Here is a 23,990-nt window from a genome sequence, read left to right on the forward strand (position 1 = left end):
AAATAAATATATCTCCTTTCTTACTTTGGGGGGGAAGCTTTAGAAGAATATAAATTGTTCTAAATCAAGCTGATAGAACACCATCACATCTATAAACTGATAATTTCCTATGGCAAAATTACATATTTGCAAAAAGAATTCAAAAAGCAATTTTAATTCAGAACTCTTGTTTAAATTTGCATCTGCTAGAAGGGTGCCATAGAGTTTGGGTTTGGGAGTAAATTTCCCAGAAAATACTTTTATTAATGAATGATTCTTTTCCTCTTGTAGTATCCCATATTTTAAAATTTCTTATTACTCAGTATTTTATTGGTACATACAGTAATACAGAATAATGCACACATTGACCAAAAGACTTTAAAAAAAAACCCTGAGATTTAACAAAAAAAAATTACCATAAAAAAACCCAGAAAACTGAAGCTCTTAGTCTTTTAATGATGGTAATTAGTGGCACTTCCCTGGCGGTCCAGTGGTTAAGACTCCGCACTTGCACTGCAGGGGGCGTGGGTTCGATCCCTGGTCTGGGATTTAAGGTCCCACATGCTGCCCGGTGCAGCCAAAAAAAAAAAGATAATAGTTACTGTGTGTTACACTATACAGAAACAGCAAAAAGTATCTAGCATCAAATTATAAGTAATATAAATTGTAGGAAATATAAATTATAGAAGAAGACAAATATTCAATTAGAAGCTGCATTACAAGTAAATATAAATGTTACCATCTTCATTAAACATCTGAATGCATTTAAAAAATAAATTTTGCCTGCATTTGTGTTACATAAAAGTAAAGTTGCTCTAGTAAATCAAAGCAAATATATGAAAGAGGGGTTAGAAAATACCTGAATTAAATCATATTCACTCTTTTTATATAATTTCAAAGATCTTGCAGTTTTTTCCACTTCATGTATTGATTTTCTGATTAGATTTGAGTTTGGCACTTACATTTTACTTAAATATAAAATCATAACATCATGATGTTATAAGAAGTTTTTTTTTTTTCATTGACCTATTAAACATTTTGAGAGGAAATCATTTGTATTTCTTGTAAACTATATTATCTTTTTTATTTTTCAGGTATGGATTTTCAAATATGCGCTATATTGCTTCACTAATTAGTGGTGTTGGTATTTTCATGATGGGTGCAGGATTATCTTGGTACCATGGAGTCATGGGATTGCTTAATCCTCAACCAATAGAATCTCTTCTATGGGTAATCTTCTCCCTTCCTCCCCTCTCAGTTTTGAAGTAATATGAAATAGTGATTAAGTACAGTAGAATGCCTTTGTCATATTGATGTTAAAGAATGGGACTAAATATACCTTCTTGACTGTAATATAGGGTTATGTATCTGTAGTTGTGTTTTTTAGAATGTGACTGGACATGACCTCTAAATCCATATGATTCAGTGATGTTGAGCAAGAATATCTCTGTAGGTACAGTTGTTAAACACTTCGTCCTTGGTTAAAATTTTGGGCAATTCTGTTAATTTCTGCTGTTACTTTTGAAAAGCAAGAAGACCTCTGTTCACTTTTAGTTCCAAGAATAAATGTCCTATCAGTAGTTAAAATAACCATTCCTTTGTAACAGTCATATGTTAGAATTTTATTTAAAGTTAAACCTTCTCCTTTTCCTCATTCTGGTAGGACGCCTACCTTGAGAGAATGGGAGTGTGGTTCCCGTCTGTATTTTTTCACTTAAGGGCTTCTCTTCTCTCCTACTTCATAGATTGCCTCTGGCAGCACTGAAGGTAGAGATAGGGGACAGAAAGGTACTACTTTACTGGTACCAATGTCATCTTGCACTGGTTTCCACTGGCCTTTGTAGATACTTAAAGCTGTCTTCTTTTCCTCTCATGGGAACTTCTTGGAGATTACTCTGCTTGGCAGCTCTGATTGTAGCTCCCTTGACAAGTGCAAATTGGGCATGTGGCACCCCTGTCAGCTTCTGTATCTCACAGTGTAGCTCCAGACTATTTTTGCTGATGTTGCCAGTAAGATTCAGTGGAAGGAGCCTAGAATTGAGTTAGGAAAACCTGTATTCTAGTTCTTATTCCAATACCATTTCTATTTACTCAAGCAAACCACACAGCCTTGGAAATCTCAATTTCCTTAACAGAATTAGAAGAGTGTTGGACTGGGTTCAAAATTTTTAAACCTCTGTTTCAGGGAAGCCTAGGGTTCCGAAAAGGTAATATTGAAAATTCTATAGATATTTGATTTGAATTTCACTTAAAATTAAAAAAAATTTGTGTTAATTATTTCTATATATCTTGGATTAAAGCTATTCTTGGTATCTTTATCTAATTCAAGAGTGTCTGGGATTGTAAGGAAAGTGGTGTTATCTTCCTCCCCCAAATTGTTTACTTTTTATAACTGCTTATCTTTCTGAATGAGGACTGAGGAAGGATTCTCTTGGTGCTGGGCAAACAAACAAAATTGAAAGTTACTGGGTATGGTTGTGTATCTTACTGCATCTGGTATCCACAACCCTAGATTTCAAATGCTTGTGTTCATTTTGAAGTTCAAATTTTTTTTTTTTTTTACTAATTAAGTAATTCTTTTATATCATGAATTTAACTTTAGTCATGGTATAACATTCTACGCTGGGGGGTGCGTGTGTGTATTTTTCAAGTATTAAAAAATGAGATGGCCATCTAATTTTTAATTTTTAATTGTTTCTTCTTATGAAGATACCATCTATCTCGTCCTCATTTGAACTGTTTCCCATCAAAATCCTTATCTGGCTAGGATTTGAATTTATGTTTCCATCTTAAACATTGTTTATGCATGAACTGTTGTAATTCTTTAGTGAGATATCAACTTATGCTTTATTTTTATATTTCCTAGGCATATTGTATTTTAGCAGGATCATTAGTATCTGAAGGAGGTATGTACTGTCACAGAATCTTTTTATTCTTAACTTAGTAATATATATTCAGCAGTCTATTTTTATAGATTGCTAAGTTCTCTTGATTAAAGAAAGCTGTGGAAATAGGAATATACGTTTTATCTTCTTTGAGGGAAGAAATTCTTCGTATAATGTACTATGGTTGTTCCTGTAAGATAGGGCAAGTTTGGAGAAGCTTTTTATTTTGTTCTTGAGTATCATATCATTTGAAATGAAGTATAAAAACATAACTAACTATATACTGAGGTTTTTTCTTTTTTTGGAAAGTAAAAAACATTTTTATATTTTTATACAGCAGGTTCTTATTAGTTATCTATTTTATACATATTAGTCTATATATGTCAATCCCAATCTCCCAATTCATCACACCACCACCCCACCCCCTGCTTCCCCAGTTTGGTGTCCATACATTTGTTCGCTACATCTGTCTCTCTATTTCTGCCTTGCAAACCTGTTCATCTGTACCATTTTTCTAGATTCCAATGTATGCGTTAATAAACGATATTTTTCTCTTTCTGACTTAACTTCACTCTGTATGACAGTCTCTAGGTCCATGGAGCATAAAAACATAACTAACTATATACTGAGTTTTTAAAAATCCGGTTTTAGTAACGTTTATCAGGGAGGACTGTCTTTTTGCAGTACAAATATGTTAATGTTTCTGAAAGTTTCAGCCACAGCAGTATTATGACAGAGAAGTGCTAATATCATGTATGAAACTGCCTGATTCACTGCTGTACTCACAGTATGCTTACTTCTAAAACATTGTCATTTTCTGTGCATCATCCTTTCATCTTTGGCAGTCTTATAAAATGGTGATAGCACCACCTGCCTCAAAAGGTTGGGAGGATCAAAGTGATTTTGCTTAGTGTGGTGCCTGCCAGCTAGTAGCTGTCTAGTAAATTAAGGCTGTTGTGGTGGTAATGATATTTAAATTATTGTGGTTTAGAAATATGGGATTCATTATATCATAATGATTAATTGGGGTCTTGATAACGACTGGTTTAATATAGAACTTTTCCTTATTGACAGCCCTTAGCATTAAAGTGTTGTGCCTATTTATTTATCTTTTGAGATACCATCTTTAAAGTTTGGAGGCATGAAGTTTCTTCCTTGCTGATATGAATGCTTTTCTTTCAGCAACACTTCTTGTTGCTGTAAATGAGCTTCGTAGGAGTGCTCGGGCCAAAGGAATGTCACTTTACAAGTATGGTATGTATTTTAGAAACCTAGGTGTATTATTTCATCTTCTTTGTTTCCTTAAAATTGCCTAGTGCTATTATTGCTTTGTTCCATATAGATGTGTACAAAATATATCTCAGTGTCTTCCCTATGTGGCTCTTACTTATATATCAGCTCTTTTAAAAAGAGAAATGTAGTGTAATTTGAACAGCAGTACTTTATATTTGGATTTAACTTATGTGAACTACAATATTTCTGTGTATGCTTATATAACTTGAGAAAGTAATTTGACTTTAAATATCTGTTATTGTTAACATTTAAACCAAGAAATTATATTTATATTGAACAGGGTTTTAAAAATCAGGATCTCATACATTTTTTAATCTTAATTTTTTTTTTTCTTGGCTGCACTGCACGGCTTGAGGCATCTCAGTTCCCTGACCAGGGATTGAACCCTAGTCACAGCAGTGAAAGCCTGTAATCCTAACCACTAGGGCACTAGGGAACTCCTTCTTAATCTTAATTTAATTAAATTAATGGATACTTATTAAAATGTTATCTGATAGTATCAAATTAAGATTTCAAAAGTTTCTTTTCTTGTCTCCACCCCAATGATTAAGTAATGGAAAGTCGTGATCCTAGTACAAATGTTATATTATTGGAGGATACTGCAGCAGTGTTGGGAGTGACAATAGCAGCCACTTGTATGGGCCTTACTTCTATAACAGGTAAATATTTCTCAAATTACAGGTGCTTTATTTGTGCTACTAAAATAATTCTCTAATATGTGGGAATTTTCCTTCATATCATTGAATAATTTTAAACCAATAGATTGTTAAATGTGAATTTCATACTAACCATTTGTTTGTATAAGACAAATAAGATGGTAAAAGTGTTCAGATTTTTGAATTAGAAATTTCTCTTAGTTAGAAATAAAGAAGGCTGCTAATAGAGCATTTCTGTAATGCTCGAAGCCTTTCTAGCTGTGACTTAATAAGTTACACAACTACACAGAGCTTTAAGTTCTTTATCTATAAAGATATTAATAGTATTTGTCCTAGTGACCTTACAGGTTTAAGATAATATATGAGAGAGAACTTTAATAAACTCTGAAGTTCAAAATAAATATACATTGTAGCTCTTGTCCGTTTGTCTTTTTCTACTATTAGTACCAATAATAACTGCTGTTGCTTTCCTGTTTCCTTGATTCTTTACTTGCTTCCATCCTCATTTTGGTAGCTAGATAAATGTTTTGAAGGCCAGTACAGCACAGGCGGATAAGAAGACAAAAACCATTTTATTTTTATTTTCTAAAACAAAGGAACCATTTAGTATGAAAAGACTCAATTTCTGAGGTTGGAATTCTCTTGAAATGGTACTACCATTCTTACCTGTTTGTCCTAGCGTATTTTAAATAATTTTAGGTGATGAGCTTCCACAGTTCTGCAGTGTTTCTTAAAATAGCCTGAAATATGAATAGGTCTTTCTCATTTTGAATGTATATTTTAAGAGTAAACCAGCATTCTCTGATGTTCACTGTGATCCAAAATATTTCTAATTGTTTTGATCGTTTTTCTGGTTGACCTTACCATTTTAGACATTTTTTTAGACCTAAATTATTACTTAGCAAAATTTTAGGCTTAAGGAAAGTGTGACTTGATAGGTAAGTTGACTTTTAATAGATTTTTTTTTTACATAGTATTATAAACCAGTCAAATCAAACTTATAAAATGTTTTGTTTCAAGAAAGTTTCACATTAATTTTTATTTAATTATTTAAATTGTCATTTAAATTAAATAACATGCCAAGAAATAAAATATTTTCCAGCTAATAATTCTGTGATTTCTGTAGGATTATTAATAGATGTATATTTTAAAATGAAAATAATTAATTAAATTTGGATTTCTAAAGAGCAGTATTTGATTTTGAACTCTATAATTACAAACTTGCTAGTGGATTATGTTTTACAAATGGATGTATTTTTACACTTTAGTAATACAAAATAAGTCATTCAGTTTTTAGTGTTATATTTTGACTAAATGTTAATAAAACTAATGTAAATTGAGATTTTTTTAGTAAAACAAAAAATGCTTTTATCAAGCATTAAGAGAGTTAAATTTAATATTGACATTTGATCTTTGGAATAAAAAGACTTTTCATTATAAAAGCCTTGTGTGTAAAATTTATTATAAAGATTTAAAGTATAATATTTATTTATGTGTGTTATATAAATATTAACCTATGCATTCATAGATAATAAATCAACTCTTCTCATTGGTTCTGGAAGAGAATAAAGCCCTAATAACCTAAGGCAAACTTTAGAATCAGAATCATCTGGCAGGATTGGGAAGGCACATAATGCTAGACCCACACCCACCCCACCCCGAGCCCCAGATTTCTGATGTAGAAGGTCTTGAGCAAGGCCTGAGAATTTGCATTACTACCGTGTTCTTGAGTGATGCTGACGCTGCTGGTCAAAGGACTGCACTTTGAGAACCACTGCTCTGAGGTAGCCATTAGAGGCAAGGAATTAACTTCCTTTTTTTTTTTTAAATCTAGAATGGTGCTAGCTATGTATCATTCTTGGTTGAATGAGATAAGAGTGCCTCATATAATTTTTTGTATGGCTTAGTTCTTTCACAGAATCTTGGTAAGAATAAGACACAAAAATGGTTATTTCTTTTAGCTTTTGATTTTACAATTATTTTGTCAACTTGGGATAGGAAAAGTGCTACTGATATATCAAAAAGAAATGGACTCTTCATTGTATTATTGGTATGTCTCTAATTTGAAAATGCTCTGAACCCTCACGCATGTGACCAGGTGCAAGAAACAGATCATAAGTAATTCACCTGCATAGAATAGTAAAACTATTAGGAGAAAGTCACTAAAGGAATTAGAAATGAATTTCCGGTCCCTTGATTTACTAATTCTGGTTCTTTGCTCACTAAAGCTCATTGAAATAATAGAAAATGTTAATTTACTGACTTCTTTTGTGCTTTTATTTAGGCAATCCACTGTATGACAGCCTAGGTTCTTTGGGTGTGGGCACCTTATTAGGTGTGGTCTCAGCATTCCTCATCTACACTAACACAGAAGCACTCTTAGGGCGATCCATCCAGCCAGAACAAGTACAACGGCTTACTGAACTCCTGGAGAACGACCCATCAGTAAGGTCAGCTTATTCCAGTGATGCTGTTAAGGTTTACAAAAACGTATTAAGAAATAGAAATGCTTGTTTTGTAAATACTTCCAGAAGAGGTTTTGAATTCCTAGCCTTTAGAACTTTTTTTTTTTTTTTTGCGGTACGCGGGCCTCTCACTGTTGTGGCCTCTCCCGTTGCAGAGCACAGGCTCCGGACGCTCAGGCTTAGCGGCCATGGCTCACGGGCCTAGCCGCTCCACGGCATGTGGGATCTTCCCAGACCGGGACACGAACCCGTGTTCCCTGCATCGGCAGGCGGCCTCTCAACCACTGCGCCACCAGGGAAGCCCTAGAACTTTTTAATCTTATTACTTTGCAGCATTGCAACCTTACAAGAAAGCAAGTGAAAGCATGTCGGACACTCCCTAAGTTTCCTTTTAAATTCTGTATATCTTTAATTTTTAGAATAAGGAACAGTTAGATGATGTAATGGGAACAGAAGTTTGCCTCTTTAATGTGGAACCACTTGTATGAAACCTTCATATTTGTATTTGCCTTATATTTGTATTATAATTACAAATTGAATATATTAAACTTAAGATTTTTATTCATGGGGATATGATTACCAAGTTGAATATAATTTATACTTTTTTTGAAAATAGACTTCTTGTTTTAGATTATATTAAATGTTTTTTCCATATAATCTTTATCTTTAAATGATATACAAATAAAGAATTGAAGAGTTAGGAGGTAATCAGAAGAGATGCAAAGTTCTATTCTAATAGGACTTTTTAGTGAACTTCCGCAGCAGTGTAGTTTCAGAATGAAGGGGAAGGAACAGTCCTTTAAAATCCTGCTTTTGGGTACTTCCCTGGCAGTCCAGTGGTTAAGACTTCACCCTGGTTGGGGAGCTAAGATCCCACATGCCTCGTAGCCAAAAAACCAAAACATAAAACAGAGCAGTATTGTAACAAATTCAATGAAGACTTTAAAAATGGTCCACATCCAAAAAAATCCTGATTTTTCTACTACTTACCTACATATGCATATATAAACTTTAAAATAAGAATGTATTTTTCTTAATTAAAAGCTTTAAGTTAAATCTTTTAAGAATGACCTCTAGGACTTCCCTGGTGGCACAGTGGTTAAGAATCCACCTGCCAATGCAGGGGACAGGGGTTCGAGCCCTGGTCCAGGAAGATCCCACATGCCGCAGAGCAGCTAAGCCCGTGAGCCACAACTACTGAGCCCATGTGCCACAACTACTGAAGCCCATGCGCCTAGAGCCCGTGCTCTGCAACAAGAGAAGCCACTGCAATGGGAAGCACACGCACTGCAACGAAGAGTAGCCCCTGCTCACCACAACTAGAGAAAGTCCGTGTGCAGCAAGGAAGACACAACACAGCCAAAAATAAATAAATAAATAAATTAAAAAAAAACAAAAACGAATGACCTCTATATCTTCATCAGTAGAACAAATGAGTATGTGAGTAGTAGATTTATATTCTAAGCTCTATATGTTTACTCTTAAGAAGTAATTACCTACTGGATCAAGATTTGAAATTGAGCATTCTTAGAATCAGTATTAGGCTTAGTAACTTAATGTGAGATACTCCATATTAATATCCTTCCCTTGTGATGTCTTTGTCTGATTTTGTTATCAAGGTAATACTGACCTTATAGAATGAATTGGGAAATGTTTCCTCCTCTTCTGTTTTTTTAGAAGAGTTTATAAACAATTGTTATTATTTCTTCTTTAAATGTTTGGTAGAATTCAGCAGTGATGCCATCTGGACATGGGCTTTTCTGCATGGTTAGTTTTTTGATTACTCATTCTATCTCTTGTTATTAGTTTATTCAGATTATTTCTTCTTGTGTCAGTTTCAGTAGTTTGTGTCTTTCTAGAAATTTGTCCATTACTTCTAAGTTATCTAATTTGTTGGTGTACAGCTGTTCCTAGTATTCCTTTGTAATCCTTTTTATTCCTTTAGGTTTGGTACTAATGTCTCCTCTTTCATTTCTGATTCTGGTAATTTGAGTGTTCTTTCTTTTTTCTCTTGGTCAGTCCAGCTAAAGATTTGTCAGTTTTCTTGGTCTTTTCAGAGAACTAGCTTTTGGTTTAATTGATTTTCTTTGTTTTTCTCTTCTCTGTTTCGTGAGTTCCTGCTCTAATCTGTATTATTTCCTTCCTTCTGCTTGCTTTAGGTTTAGTTTGCTCTTTTTCCAGTGTCTTAAGATGGTAGGTTAAGTTTTTTATTTGATATCCATCTTCTTTTTTAATATAGGCTTTTACATTTATAAACATCCTTCTAAGCCCTGCTTTCACTGCATCCTATAAATTTTAGTGTGTTGTGCCTTCATTTTCATTCACTTCAAAATATTTTCTAATTTCACTTTAGATTTCTTCTTTGGCCATTGGTTAATCAGGGATGTGTTGTTTAATTCCACATATTTGTGAGTTTCTCAAATGTCTTTGTTACTTCTTACTTCATTCCATTGTGGTTGCCGAACATTCTTTTTATTATTTCTGTCATTTTAAATTTACTGAGGTTTGTTTTATGGCCTAGCATATGCTCTATCTTGGATAATGTTCCATGTGTACTTGAGAATAACGTATATTCTTCTGTTGTATGGAGCATTGTGTCTGTTAGATTTTATAGTGCTCACGTTTTCTAGTTCCCTGTTGATTTTCTTGCCTAGTTGTTCTATCCATTATTGAAAGTAGGATGTTAAAGTCTCCTGCTGTTATTGTTGAATTGCCTATTTCTCCTTTCATTCTATCAGTTTTTGCTTCATGTATTTTGGTACCCATTTGCTAGGTATATGTGTGTTTATAATTTTGCATATATTGTTTATAATTAAAGTCTAAAAAAAGAACTGTAAATGGAAAGACTCACTGACAAATTTGAAATTTTCTGGAATAGTGATGATCTGTAGATTAAATTGTTGGAAAAAATAAATGTTAGTATTCTAGGAAGTTCATACAGTTTTTTAAGCAATGTATTAGTTATCTATATTGCTCTGTGACAAATTACCCCAAAACTTTGTGATTTAAAACAACATTTATTACCTCACAGCCTCTGTGGGTCAGGAATCTGGGCACGGTTTACCTAGGTCTCTACCTTAGGGTTTCTCATAGACTGCAGTCAAGGTGTTGGCTGGGACTGTAGTCATCTCCTGGGGAAGGATCAGCTTCTAAGCTTTCTCATGTAGTTATCAACAGGATTTAGTTCCTTGCCATGTGGGACTGTCCAGCATGGTAGCTTGCTTAATCAAAGTATGCAGATTGAGAAGACAATAGATATTGAGTGTGAACACGATAAAAGTCACAGGTTCATCATCTAATCTTGGAAATGATATATCATCATTTTGCCGTGTTCTGTTGGTTAGGAGCAAATCGCTAAGTCTAGCCCACAGTTGAAGGAGAGAGGGTTGCACAAGGGCCTGAACACAGGAGGGGGTGGGGGTGGGGGTCATTGGGAACCATGATAGAAGCTGCCTATCACAGTTTTCTGTCTGCAGTTAGTTATGTGTAAGAACATAGGGAAGAAGTATATCAGAACATTTTTATTAACTGCTAAATAAGTATTAGTCTAATCATGAGTATTTTAAATCTTTTAAGACTGACTTAGATATGCTATTTTTAAATGAATAAATTATATAACCTCTTACCAATCTGGACAAGTTCTGTTTCAGTCTGGGCATACATAACTTTATAAATATAAAATCATTAATTCTTATTTTCATCTATACTTCTTTATTCACATAGATAAAGAATTTTAGACTCAGTATTTAGTAACTTGCTTAAGATCTCTCAGAAATTAGAGTCAGATGTTTTAAGAGTACTTGGATTCTCACTTAGGCTTGTTTTCCCAGTAGGATATCTCTATGTCCTCAGAATTCAGAGTGTTTATAATTTTCTTATGTATCCTCTAAAGAAAAGATATTATAATGATTACTCTAGAAAGAAAGGAATTTCTCAGTAGTTTTCTGGAGAAAATTGATTCCTGAGGATTAGGGCAGGAGGTATGGAAAAGCAATTATGCTTGAACGTCTGCTTCCTTTTCTGGAAGGCAAAATGGTATAATGGAAAGACCACTAGGCTTGGGTATCTAAAGATCTGGGGGTGAGTCCTGGCTCTCCTGTTGCCTAGATGAGTTACCTTAGGCAGGTCACTTATGCCCCTCTGGGATTGTCTTATCTGTAAAGTAAAGATGCCATCTTAATCTACTTCATGAATGTCATTGATTAAATGCCTGCTGTGTAATTGGTAGCATATTAAACATTTTATATATGTTGGTTCATCATTCCCCACATCAGTCCCATTAGGTAGTTATTATTAACCTCATGCTAATGGAGTACTTCACAGAGTTGTATGAAGACTTTTAAAGAAGCTATTGAAAAAAGGAAAAAAGGATTATAAGATAAAATGACAACATTGTAGAAAAGCAATTTTTTTTGTTTTTTAGAAAAGCAATTTAGAGTTGATTTTTTAATCCACAAACTATGTAGTTCATATATATACAAATTACCATAAAATAGTATTTATTGTTTACACCTTCGTATGGCATTATGCAAAAAGAGCTAAATGAACATTTGTTTGGAAAATGATAGGTGGTGCTTAATGGCGAACACTCTGAAAGCCATCTTAGTCCATTTTTCATCACTGGTAGTAAAAAACAAGAATTCTAGACTTTTTGCCATTAAAATGTATGTCTGTGTAAATAAATTTGTATGTATTTTTATTGGTTGCAGGGCAATTCATGACGTTAAAGCCACAGATCTAGGATTAGGGAAAGTAAGATTTAAGGCAGAAGTAGATTTCGATGGACGAGTTGTTACGAGATCATATTTGGAAAAACAAGATTTTGACCAAATGCTACAAGTAAGTTAAAGTATTTATTGATTTCTTCTTATATAGCCAAGGGTTATAAAAATTACTTCCTAAGTAAATAAAACTTTTTCTTTTATAAGTCTTAAAAGTCACTTCAGGTTTCAACTGGTTCAGACAGTAGAAGAGGTAACTTATTATTAAAGTGCTTGTTGTGTGCCAGGCGTTTTATATATGTTACTTTATTTACTGTCAACAACCTGTGAGGTAAAGAAATAATATTTTCATTTTTATATATAGGCCAATTCAGGCAGAGAAAGATTAAGTAACTTGCCTAAAATTGCAGAGCCATCATATGGAATCAGATGTGAATTCAGATCTCTGACTCCAGAATCCATGCTTTTTTTATTAAGAGTACTTTAAAAGAAAATTTATACAGGATAATATAATGAACAGAGCAGAGGCTACCGCTTGCCTTTGTCGAATATTAACATTTTACTGTACTGTACTTGCTTGAGATCTTAAAAAAAGAAAGAAATCATTACAAAAATATTACAGCCCTTGTTTCTCCTTATAGATCCCATTCTCTTTTCTCCATCCCCAGAACTCACAATTATCTTGAATTTAGTACCTGTCATTTCCTTTCAGTTTTTTATACTTTTCAACATTTTTCTTAGCGTAATATGTAACACTTTAGATGTTTAAAAATTGGTATAAATTGTATCATATCATATGGTTTCCTCTATAAGTTGCTAAACAGCATGTTTTTGAGGTTCCTCCTCCGTGTTAATATATATACCTCTAATTAATTTACTTGCTATTTAATAGTCCATCTTACTAAAATGCTGCAGTTTGCTTATCCAGTCCCTACTTCACGGACAATTATATTGTTTCAAGTATTAAACTATTGGAAACAGTGCCACAGTGGCATTCTTATAGATGTTTCCTTGTTTGCATGTGCAAGAATTTCTTTAGGGCATTACATAGCTAGATTTAAAGTATAGGTGGGCCATTGGATGAACATATCTTCAGCTTCCTTAGATATTGGCAAATTGTTCTCCAAAGTGTGTCAATTTAACTCCCACCATCAATGTATCAAAGTTTCTGTTGCTTCACATTTTTGCTAGATTGTATTGACAGAGTTTTGAAATTTTTATCATTATGATGGATATGAAATAGTATCCTGTTGATTTAATTTATATTTCCCTGGTAGTAGTGAGGTTAATAAACATAGAAATTTATTGACCATTGGGATTTCCTGTACTTGCTTTGTTCGTTTAATTTCTGTTATTCTGACAGATTTATAAATGTTTTATTTTTAATATGCTAGATACTAATCCTTCCTCAGTTGTATATATGCAGATAACTTTCTAGTTTATAATTTATCGTTCCACTTTGTTGTTGTACAGAAGACTTAATGTAGTTTTTAATTTTATGTCAAATTTGTAATCTTTTTCTCTATGCTTTTTATTATCTTTCTTGAGGAACCCTTACTTCTGTATCCCATTATCATAAAAATATTCTGGTTTTCTTCTAAAAATTTTAAGGTTTGTTTTTTACCCTTAGGTTTTCAATCCACTTAGAATTACTTGTTTAATGGTCTGAGGTAGGGATTTAGTATTTTTTTCCTCTAAAAAAATAACTTCCCCAGCACTATTTATTGATTGTCTATCCTTTTCCCACTGATTTTGCAGTGCTACGGTCTGTAGACCGTTGTACTCAATTTTTTCTCAAATTGAGTTTTCTTTTTTGAAATATATGGTCCATTGCCTATGGCTTGAAAGTTTTTCATTTTTCATTAAACTTAACGGTGTTGGTTATAATTTTTAAAAGAAATTATCAGTGTACCACTATGACTTTCTTAAGAATCTGTTTCATTTTTCTGCTATCGTTTTCTTTATAGGAAATTCAAGAAGTGAAGACTCCTGAAGAACTAGAGACCTTTATGCTTAAACATGGAGAAAATATTATTGATACTTTAGGAGCTGAAGTAGATAGGCTTGAGAAGGAACTGAAAGTAAGATATATTCATAATAATATAATACAGTGTCAGCTACTTTTTGAGTACTTATCTATGTCAGGCACTATGCTAATTGCATCAGTTATATGCTTTTATTTTCTCAGTAACCCCATGATGTATCAGTAGTTATGGGCGAGAAAATGATTGGGTTAGAGGAGTTGGATAATATATTCAGGGTCGTATAGGACTTGCGATTTGAACCTTTGCTGTTCAATTTCAAATTCCATACTTTTAACCACTATTCTATACTGCTTGCTTAGTTTCTAAAATAATCGTTTTTTATCTTTTTTGTCTGTCTTTAAATAAGAAGCGTTTCTAACATTTCTAGAGAAAGGTAAAAGGGAAACTTTAGACTCTGTTCTAAAGTTAAAAAAGAGTGTGACCTTAAACATATACATACATACTGCTTTAGCCTGTCTGACATTATTTTATATTTTCTGTTTGTTTCTGTTCAGTTGGAGGTCATTACAACCTGTTGGCTTTTTACTGAAATATTACCTAACCAGACTGCCTTTAAAAAAGTGTCAGTGCTCTCAAATTGTCATTTATTGACATTTGAATTCTAATTGTTTGCAATGAAGGAAACTTGTAAATGATCTTTAACGGTTTATAACTTGTTGAAGGCAATGTATTTTCTTTAGCTGATGTTGATTTTTGTTTAGTTTTGTTAAAAATTGAAGAGAAACAAAGACAAAAATTGAAGGGAAACATTTCTATCACTATTTTACTATCTTTTAGAATCTAGATATGTGATCAGATTAATAGAAGCACTTCAAAAGGGATGATTTTGTTAATGTTAATATTATAGTTCATTAGCTTATCAGGCATGATTTTCAGAATTTCTAGATGAACAATTCTCAAATATTTTGATACTAGGATTCTTAAAAATTATTGAGGACTCAGAGTTTTTTTTTAGTTATATTTATTTATATTTACCAAATTATTAATTAAAATTGAGAAATTTAAAAATATTCATTTAGAAAACATAATAAACGTATTTCATGTTAGTATAAATAACAGTTTGAAGGAAAGTAACTATAGTTTCCAAAATGAAATAAATAGAAGAGTGGTATTTTACATTTTTACAAAAATCTAAGACAGCTAGATTCCCATTTGTGCTTCTGCATTCAGTCTATTACCATACGTTATTTTGGTTGAAGAATATGAAGAAAAAGGAGGAGCCTTTTTAAGTATTCTTATAGTTTTTCCAGATACTTGGTATTCTCTTTTAATATTACACCAAAACCTGACAACCGGTAACCTCTTAAAGCATAGTTGTGCTGTGAAATCTGAAACCATATCAATGAACTTTTCATATATTGTTTGTGAAGTTAGGGGGCACAGTCCAGAAGACCACCTTCATTTCTAACACCAGTTGCAAAGTTCAGGTGGTTCCTAAGACCACCCTCAGGTTTGATAATTCACTAGGAGGACTCACAGAACTCACTGAATGGTTTATTCTAATGAAAGGATACAGATTAAAACTAGCCAAAGGAAGAGATGCATAGGGCAGAGTTCCAAACCTGGAGTTTCACTTGTCCTCTCCCCATGGAGTCATGGACGGTGTTATTTTCCTGACAGTGGTGTGTGACAGTTTGCATGGAGTATTGCCAACCACAGAAGCTCAGCCGAGCCTTGGTGTCCAGAAATGTTCTTGGGGCTCTGTAGTTGACTGCTTGAGTGGATGACCTTTCATCTCCAGCCCCTCTCAGGAAGAGCCGACACCTTTAGTTTCCACCCGCTTCTGGAGGTGGACAAAGATAAACAAAGACATAATTATCAGGCAGAATATTCCAAGGACCTAGGGATTACCTCCCAATAGCCAAGAGCAAAGGCCAGACCTCGCTTTGAGTATGATTAGCAGTCTCCTATACACTATTATATTAAAATCTGTTGGTCTGTCTTTATACTCTGATTGAATCTTTTTTTTTTTAACATCTTTATTGTCTGATTGAACCTTTTTAACCCATGCTTGATTCTTTAACATTATGAATTGGTCATTTGGAAAATACTGGCTCACTGAATTTATGCACATCATGCAAATGTTGATACATTTCTAAGTAGTGGGAAGCTGTCAGGCTCATGGTGGTGGATATGAGTTTTTCAACATTCTAATTTTGACTTGAAAGCTTGCATTTTATTATTAGCAACAAATACTGTTGTTTTCCTTGAAGTAGTAGACTCATTTTGTTTATTTCTTAAGAAGATGCCTGCCAAATACCCAAATTTGAATAACCATAGTTTGTTATTCTTTCAAGTAAAAAGGGTGTTGAGATAAAAACCGTCTGATTGAGCTCATTCAGGCAATCACAGGATGCTTTTCCTTGTGACAACATCAGACTTCAGCATGAAGCACAACTTCCCATTTTGTCACCGAATATTTTTTTAAAGTGTATTCAGTGGTTGAAGTTTAATAAATCAATAGTTTTTACTACTTCATGAAGGACATTTTAAAGTGAAACTGGCTTTTTTTAAAAAAAACAACTGGGTGGCAATAAAGGAGCACAATGACTACCAGTATGATTTGGTGCAGGTTGCCTTGAGTTGTGTGAAGGTGCCAGCAGTTTTATCCATGCTGTCAGAGGAAATGTCAGCATAGTAAAAAAGGCAAAAAATATCTTACTGTAATTATGAAAATAGTTTTGACCTCGGAGTCCCCCCTGAAAATGTCTCAGTAACCCAGTAATCCTTGAACCACGCTTTGAATACCATTGTTCTGAATAAAATGTGAGATGATCATTTTTTTGCAAGGTGATTGGAGATTGAATAAATGTTGCATTTCCATTCTATCTGTTTTTATTTCCCTGGCAAGGAAAATAATGGACTTTTAAAACTAACTATTTTGGCTTTACTCTTTAATAGAAACAGTGTCAGAAGCCAATTTAAGAATAATTAACAAGTTGGCCATTCTTAATTGTATTTACTCTTATCACAATCAGATATGCGTATTATTATTCTTTAAGCTAAGTTTGTGCTTTAACTAGAAGCTATTAAATCATTAATAGACTGAATTATCTCATGTTTTTGAATTATATAAGTCTTTCAAACCAAGAAGCCATATTTTGCCTACACTTTTAGGTGGAAACATCCCTAAGGTGGTAATAAGGTAAATTAATATCAAGTGAAAAGAAAGTTCTTCATAGTTAAGGTACCAGACCAAGAGAATGCATGAAAATAAGCTGATTTTCTTTTGAAAACAAAAACTTTGTACATTGGTATTTTCGCTCCTTTTTAGTATCTAAGCATAGTTGCCTTCTAAGTTTAAATTTTAATAATTATTGAATTACTTTGGAAGGTCACACTCAGTGATAAAATTCTGCAGGATTATAGCCATCTCTTTGAGTAAATGCCATTGATCTAAGTATTAGAACAGGCGATATTTTTGGCTTGAAGTCTGTAACTTATAGTGCTATGTTACAAATAATAGAGGCTAATTTATAAAGTCCCATATTATAATGTGAAATACATCTTGTTCTTATTTTGAAATTGTTTGAATTGTTAACGTAGATTTTTGTTGTTGTTCTACCTCTGTATTCAATCAGTAGATAGACCCTTGTCCTATATCTCCATGAAGTTTTTTTGTTTGGGGGGAAATAATTCTATCGGAAATTAATTCAGTGGGAAGATGCCATAGCAAATTTCTAATAAATTCCAGTTAAATGCTCTGCCCTTTACTGTGTCTTTTGCATCTCTAATTACATCCTCCTGTAGTATTTTCTTTACTTGAGTCTACAGCACTGTAAAATAAATTATGTAATTTGGTTTTTATCTCTGTGTAATATGAGTGTTGGAAAAAAATCTGTGATGTGTAAAATATTCCAATTCGCATTGAACGGTGCCTCGGACATAATAGACCAATAAGTATTTGATGAAAAAATGAATGAAAATTATAAGTTGGACACCAATTATTGATTTTCAGTTCTATTTAACAACTATATATTCATGAATATATGAATATATTAATTTCTGCTATGCACATATCTTGTTACACACTAAACATTAAATTTTAAGGATATTAATTCTTTTCTCATTCATTCAGCAAACACATTGTGTGTGTCTGCTTTGTAATGGACACGTACATTTTAGGAATTTGGTTAATTTTCTCTCTGAAAACTTGATTTTAAAAAGCAGAGTAAATTAACTTTTTAGTTTCTTTTTCTTAAGATCAGATTTTTGTTAGTACACATTTGTTATATAGTGCTTTTTAGATTGAATAATTTTAAACTTTCCATGAACAGCTAAAATTTTTCAAGTCATATTGGGATGAGTAAGGGTTGATTGGAATGGGAAAACAAAATTCAATTTCATTTCTGTTTGAGGAAGTCTTTTTTATTCCATATTGAATTTAAGAAATTCTAGACAGAGGGAATAGTTTAAGATAAAGAAAACACTGAGAACAAAAGTATCCTCTGCCACCCCCTTGTGGGGTCCCTGGTCACTCTTACCTTAGGACCCAAGAGGAAAGCACCCCTAGGTACAGTTGACCAGCACTAGTTGTAAGAAAAATCCCAGTGCACACTAAACAGAAAGAGTGCTGGAGCTGGAGCTACACTCCAGTATTATACCAGGTTTTTGTCTTTATAATTAAATTTGTTTAATATGAATAATATGCAAATGTTCCTGGGATATTATTTTTTAAGCTAGGAGTTATTAATCCTGACTGATTATTAGAATCCCTTAGAAGAGCTTTTTTCCCCTTGTTGATTTATTTATATGGTTTTTATCAAATAATACACACAGTTTACAAAATCAGACAGAACTGAAAAGCTTATACAAAAGTGTCACCTGCCTCGCCTTCCTCCGTCGTTAGTTCTACATTTTAGAGAGAACCATTTTTAATACTTTTAGTATTTCTTTTATATTTACTGCCGTATTTCTAGATAAGAATCTGACATTGCTCCTCCTAACTTAAACATTTCCTCTTAGGTAGATATAGGTTTAGTTATTTTATAAGTCTCTTCTGTCCCACAGTCTCACAATATCATTATATTCACTTTATTAAACTTTTAATTCCCCCCCCCCACATTGTGTTAGATGTCCTTCCTTTATGTATCCATAGAGGAAAAATCCCCTCAAATCTTTACTTTGCTCTGTAGTAGCAGACTCTTACAATCGCCTGCTTACTTACCTGTATTTCCTCACTAGAGATAAGTTCATTCAAGGCAAGTGCTATTTATTTCCCGTTCATTGTTGTATACTTCAGTGCTTGGTACAGTGTAGGCATATAATAAAGATATTTTTAGGGACTTCCCTGGTGGTCCATTGGCTAAGACTCTGCGCTCCCAATGCAGGGGGCCCAGGTTCGATCCCTGGTCAGGGAACTAGATCCCACATGTTGCAACTAAAGATCCCACACGTGGCAACAAAGATCCCACGTGCTGCAACTAAGACCTGGAGCAGCCAAATAAATAAATATTTTTTTAAAAAGATGTTTTTCATCGTTAATGAAATTCCTTAAGGTTTTTCACAATCTGGCTTCTGCCTGTCTTCCCAACCTCATTGCTTTTTGCAGCTGCTGTTCTAACTATACCATACTGCTAGTGCATACTTTCCAGGCTCTCTTGACTTTGCTCATGCTATTTCTTTCGTCTAGTCCCTTTTCATCATCTGTCTGGAAAATTCACCGTATTCAAACCTTGTTTGGATACTATATCCTCTGTGAATTCTTTCTGGATCTCATGAGCAAAAGTAATCTCATGTTTTTGTTTCCAGAGTTATTATTTAGTACATTAAAATAGTTAGGAGCCTTGGGGTCTGGAGTCAGGCCTGGAATCTATCCTGGCTCCATCACTTACTAGCTGTGTGACTTTGGACAGGTTAGTTAATTTCTTTAACCTTCATTTTTCCCATATGTAAAATGGAAATAATTGGGTTATTATGAGGATTTTAAAACACACACTTCCCGTGAACCCCCTTACTTATTATTAGCATAGTACTTGACACAAGAGTAACCGCTCAATATATGTTAACTGGTTATTATTATTAGCTATAATGCTTTTTTTTTGTGGCTGTGCCAGGTCTTAGTTGCAGCAGGCAGCCTCCTTAGTTGCGGCTCATGGGTTCCTTAGTTGTGGCATGCATGTGGGATCTAGTTCCCTGGCCAGGGATCAAACCCAGGCCCCCTGCAGTGGGAGCGTGGAGTCTTAACTACTGGATCATCGGGGAAGTCCCTATTAGCTATATAATGCTTTTGCTCGTAGAGGTTATTCATACACTTTTCTCTCTGGCTAAACTGAGTCCCTCAGGGTAAGGGTAAGCTCTACTTTGTAGCACAGTGCTAGATCAAGACTATATGGATTGTTACTAGAACATATAAAATAAGTTAATATCAGTTTAGTCTTTCAATTATTATTATTGCTTTGCAGTGATTTTCACCACAAATGAGCATATTTCCAGTGCTTTGCAGTGCTTGGCACATACTAGATTCTTAATCCATTATTGTATTAATGAACATATGGACAAAACTCAGGGAGGCTGGACTACTTACTGTATATTTTATAGTGTATAACTGGTCTATTCATCTATTGATCTTACGTTTTTCCCTCTGTAAATATTTCTCTTGCTAGTATGCTACAATGAAATAGTTTGACCAAATGTTTTCATTGGCTTTAGTGACCACAAGGAATAAAAGGAAACAGAAAATTGTCTTTTGCTATTAATAACGTAGCGGTGATTTTTTTCCTTCCAGAAACGAAATCCTGAAGTTCGACATGTAGATCTGGAGATATTATAGACTTGATGGAATGAATCACCTTGGAGGGAGTCTTGGAAACAAGTTTGCCAAGACTGCTTTCCCACACTGAAGGAGTCAATGCCATTCAGAAGCCGTTTTTTTTTTAAGATGGAGGAAATATTTATGTAAAGAGCAATTCAACAGTCCACAGAACTAAAACAACTTCTTCTAAGAGACATATTACAAGTTGAATCAATTTGGAAATCGTGTTTTTATGTTTCAGCAGGAAACATTTTGGTTACTTAAATTGTTCATAATTTCTCATTTTAGCCTGTCAGTGTGTATTGTACCTTATAATCATGTTTCCTTTCTTCACATTGGTAAAAAATAAGCAGCATCTGTAAGATTATGATTTTTAATTTTATTGCCAGTGAAGATTTCACTCCATCAAAACCTGTCAATCTTGAACATTCTGGCTAAATCTTGGTTTGCGGTTTTTAAAACAGTCACTCCATTTAAAAGTCTGTCTTTCCTTATAGAATGTAGACATTATTTTAACGTACCTTGTTTTTTTGCCCTGAGCACGAAGAGGAACACTTTCCTAACCTAGTTATCCATAAACGTTCATTCCAGAAAGGGCTTTGTTACTGAATGGAAGGAAGAGATTCCAGTACACTCTTTTTAGGTCATGCTACTTGCCATTTTGTAAAATTTCTTTTCTCTTCTTTGCTTTTTTTTCCTTATTTAGTTTAAGTTTCCTAGTGATAGGCAATATAAAATAGCCCTAGATATTTCCATGGGCCAGTGTGATGACTGGTTTTTTGTTTTTGTTTTTTAACTGGCTTCAGTCCCATGTTTTTACTAGGAGATAATGCATTTATAAGCATTTTAACATGTAAAGTGGACTAGAAATATTTATAATTTCACAGACAAGACAGCATTTTATTTTTAATTTATTTTAAAAGAGGCACTACTTGTGTAAATCTGAACTGTGGGATAGTTCTTGCTTTGAGAGAGAGAGAAGTAAACCTCTTATGCGGAAACTTGTGGCCATGACTTTTGTATAATATCATAAGACAGTAGTGTGTCTGTAACATGAGTTTCTTGCAGTTACAGATGGGCATTTAGCATAATGTATGATTATAATATTATGTGATAAGTAGCTTTCTAATGATTATAAGGTATCAAGATGAAAAAACATGCAATTCAGTAATGGAAACTTTAGTGCAAAACTACAGCTGTGTCTCCATTCATCAAAAGAATTCATATGCACTTTAAATTGTTCAGGTACCAGTGAGCACTGTCCATGCAAGAGTGGTAGCTGGGTGAATAATCTGCTGGATAAGTGAGTGCTTAAGGACCTAGGTCAGTGTCTAAAAACTTACTTAGATTGAAGTTTATGAGTTATAGCAAGTTATAATGCTGGAAACAAAAAATAAACATTTGATTAAAGGGTTTGTAATAGTAATTTTTTGATTCAGAATTGTTATTTACTGGGAAATTGTGAAAATTTACATTGGTGTACACTTTTTACCACTACAAAACATTTTGTGTGCTGTACATTTTAAGTGAAATAACATTCCAGTTTTATTTTTTAAGATATGAAATTGTTTTATACATATATATGTACATACACGCACACAATTTGTTTTTTTTGTTTTTTTTTTTGCAATACGCGGGCCTCTCACTGTTGTGGCCTCTCCCGTAGCGGAGCACAGGCTCTGGACGCGCAGGCTCCGCGGCCATGCCTCATGGGCCCAGCCGCTCCGCGGCATGTGGGATCTTCCCGGACTGGGGCACGAACCCGTGTCCCCTGCATGGCAGGCGGACTCTCAACCACTGCGCCACCAGGGAAGCCCAATTTGTCCTTATGGTTTCAAATTATTCACTCCTACTTTTTAAAAAACTTTTTTACCCATTATAATTAACTCTACTTTCTGTGTCTTCCTCCTTCCCCTTTCCCACCTGCCATTTTGTTTATTCCATGTCAGTGTGCCATGTGGGAAGGTACCAAATTATATCCAATTTCCTCCTAGTAAAATTACTCTAAAAATTTTCGCAGTTAGACAAGAATATTAACTCATTAAAAAAAACTCAAAAGCTGATGCGCAGTAGTTATTCCAAATGGTAGATTTTTTTAAAGGACTCCCTGAAAGAGGCCAATTCCTGATATTTCTTTGGGTTTTCTAACCTTATTTTGATTGAAGTCATACCTATTCTTAAATAAAAATTGAAGGCTTATGTTTCTGTCCTTTCACTGCAGTTCTGATCTGCACTGATACCTTAAAGTTTGTTTAAGTGAAATTTGACATAAAGAAGTATAGCCTATCTAGGAATTTAATGTATGACATCACTGGTCCCTTTTTTTTTTTTCCCCTTCCTTTTAAACTAGAGTCAAGTTTGAATTTTGAAACCAGGGAATTTGGTCCCCTTTCTTTAAAAATAAGATAATATCTAGTTGTTCAGGTTTCTTATTTTTGTTTTTTTTCCAAATTAATACTTCTTACTTTGTCTTACCCTTATACATAGTGTTCGAATATTTAAGCATATAAATCTTATTATTTTTAAGGAAAATAGCTTCTGTAGTAGAATAATTGCAAAAGTAATGTTGGACAGAGAAGAGGTCAGTCAAGGCCATGACTCCTGTTTGTATTAAGCTGAAATCTGGAAACCAGCAAAGGTGAAGTATATTTGTTTTCAGCTCTGGCTGTAAGTAACAGGCCCCAAACGAAGCTGGCACATTTTTTAGACCATGGCACATGGGGGATGAGGGGTGGAGATCTATTTTTAAGTGGACCATGTTGGTGGCCAGTAAGTAGTATTCAGTTCCAAAGAGGGAGATTCCTGAACATACACTGAGGAAACTGTAAGATAGAATCAGATTGGAAAATTTTCAGGTTTTTTCAAAAACAACGTTAGTATCTGCATACATCCTCCTACACACCAAATAACCCAGAACAACAAAAGGGCATTAGACTTGAATTTTGGGTATATGATTTTAGTGTTACCTTAATTATCCTGTAGTTTGGATAATGGTTTTTGCTAAAATTATATAAAGGAAGCGGCTTAAGTTTTAAATGTGATAACTTTGGGGTAGAATGCTAGGAACTACAGAAAATTGCACAGGCATTTGGAATTTATACTATTTTTCTTAGACGCATTTGTCAAGCTTTGGCATTTCTTTTAAATGTGATGACCCCCAATTTGCCAAACTGTCAGAAGTCAGTGAAGCAA

General features: G+C 33.8%; 1 protein-coding gene across 4 annotated transcripts in view; it reads left to right on the top strand.

Annotated features, from left to right (window-relative positions):
* SLC30A9 (solute carrier family 30 member 9) overlaps positions 1 to 22,213 on the top strand; it is a 71,806-nt gene extending 49,593 nt beyond the window's left edge. The window contains exons 11-18 of one of the 4 annotated variants that reach the window (XM_022565221.2): positions 1,074 to 1,209; positions 2,846 to 2,885; positions 4,047 to 4,118; positions 4,709 to 4,816; positions 7,098 to 7,263; positions 11,988 to 12,117; positions 13,967 to 14,080; positions 20,772 to 22,213. In XM_022565221.2, the coding sequence (XP_022420929.1) occupies positions 1,074 to 1,209; positions 2,846 to 2,885; positions 4,047 to 4,118; positions 4,709 to 4,816; positions 7,098 to 7,263; positions 11,988 to 12,117; positions 13,967 to 14,080; positions 20,772 to 20,816 (811 nt within the window). In that variant the 3' untranslated portion in view covers positions 20,817 to 22,213. Of the gene's footprint in view, positions 1 to 1,073; positions 1,210 to 2,845; positions 2,886 to 4,046; positions 4,119 to 4,708; positions 4,817 to 7,097; positions 7,264 to 9,003; positions 9,046 to 11,987; positions 12,118 to 13,966; positions 14,081 to 20,771 lie in introns of those variants that run through there. The other 3 variants (XM_089911839.1, XM_089911837.1, XM_089911838.1) reach the window with 3 other exon arrangements.
* The last annotated feature ends 1,777 nt before the right edge of the window (positions 22,214 to 23,990 follow it).

This window comes from Delphinapterus leucas, chromosome 5, assembly GCF_059928025.1.
Source record: "Delphinapterus leucas isolate spDelLeu-1000000601 "Yukka" chromosome 5, BTC_Dleu_Yukka2, whole genome shotgun sequence".
Classification (NCBI taxonomy): domain Eukaryota; kingdom Metazoa; phylum Chordata; class Mammalia; order Artiodactyla; family Monodontidae; genus Delphinapterus; species Delphinapterus leucas.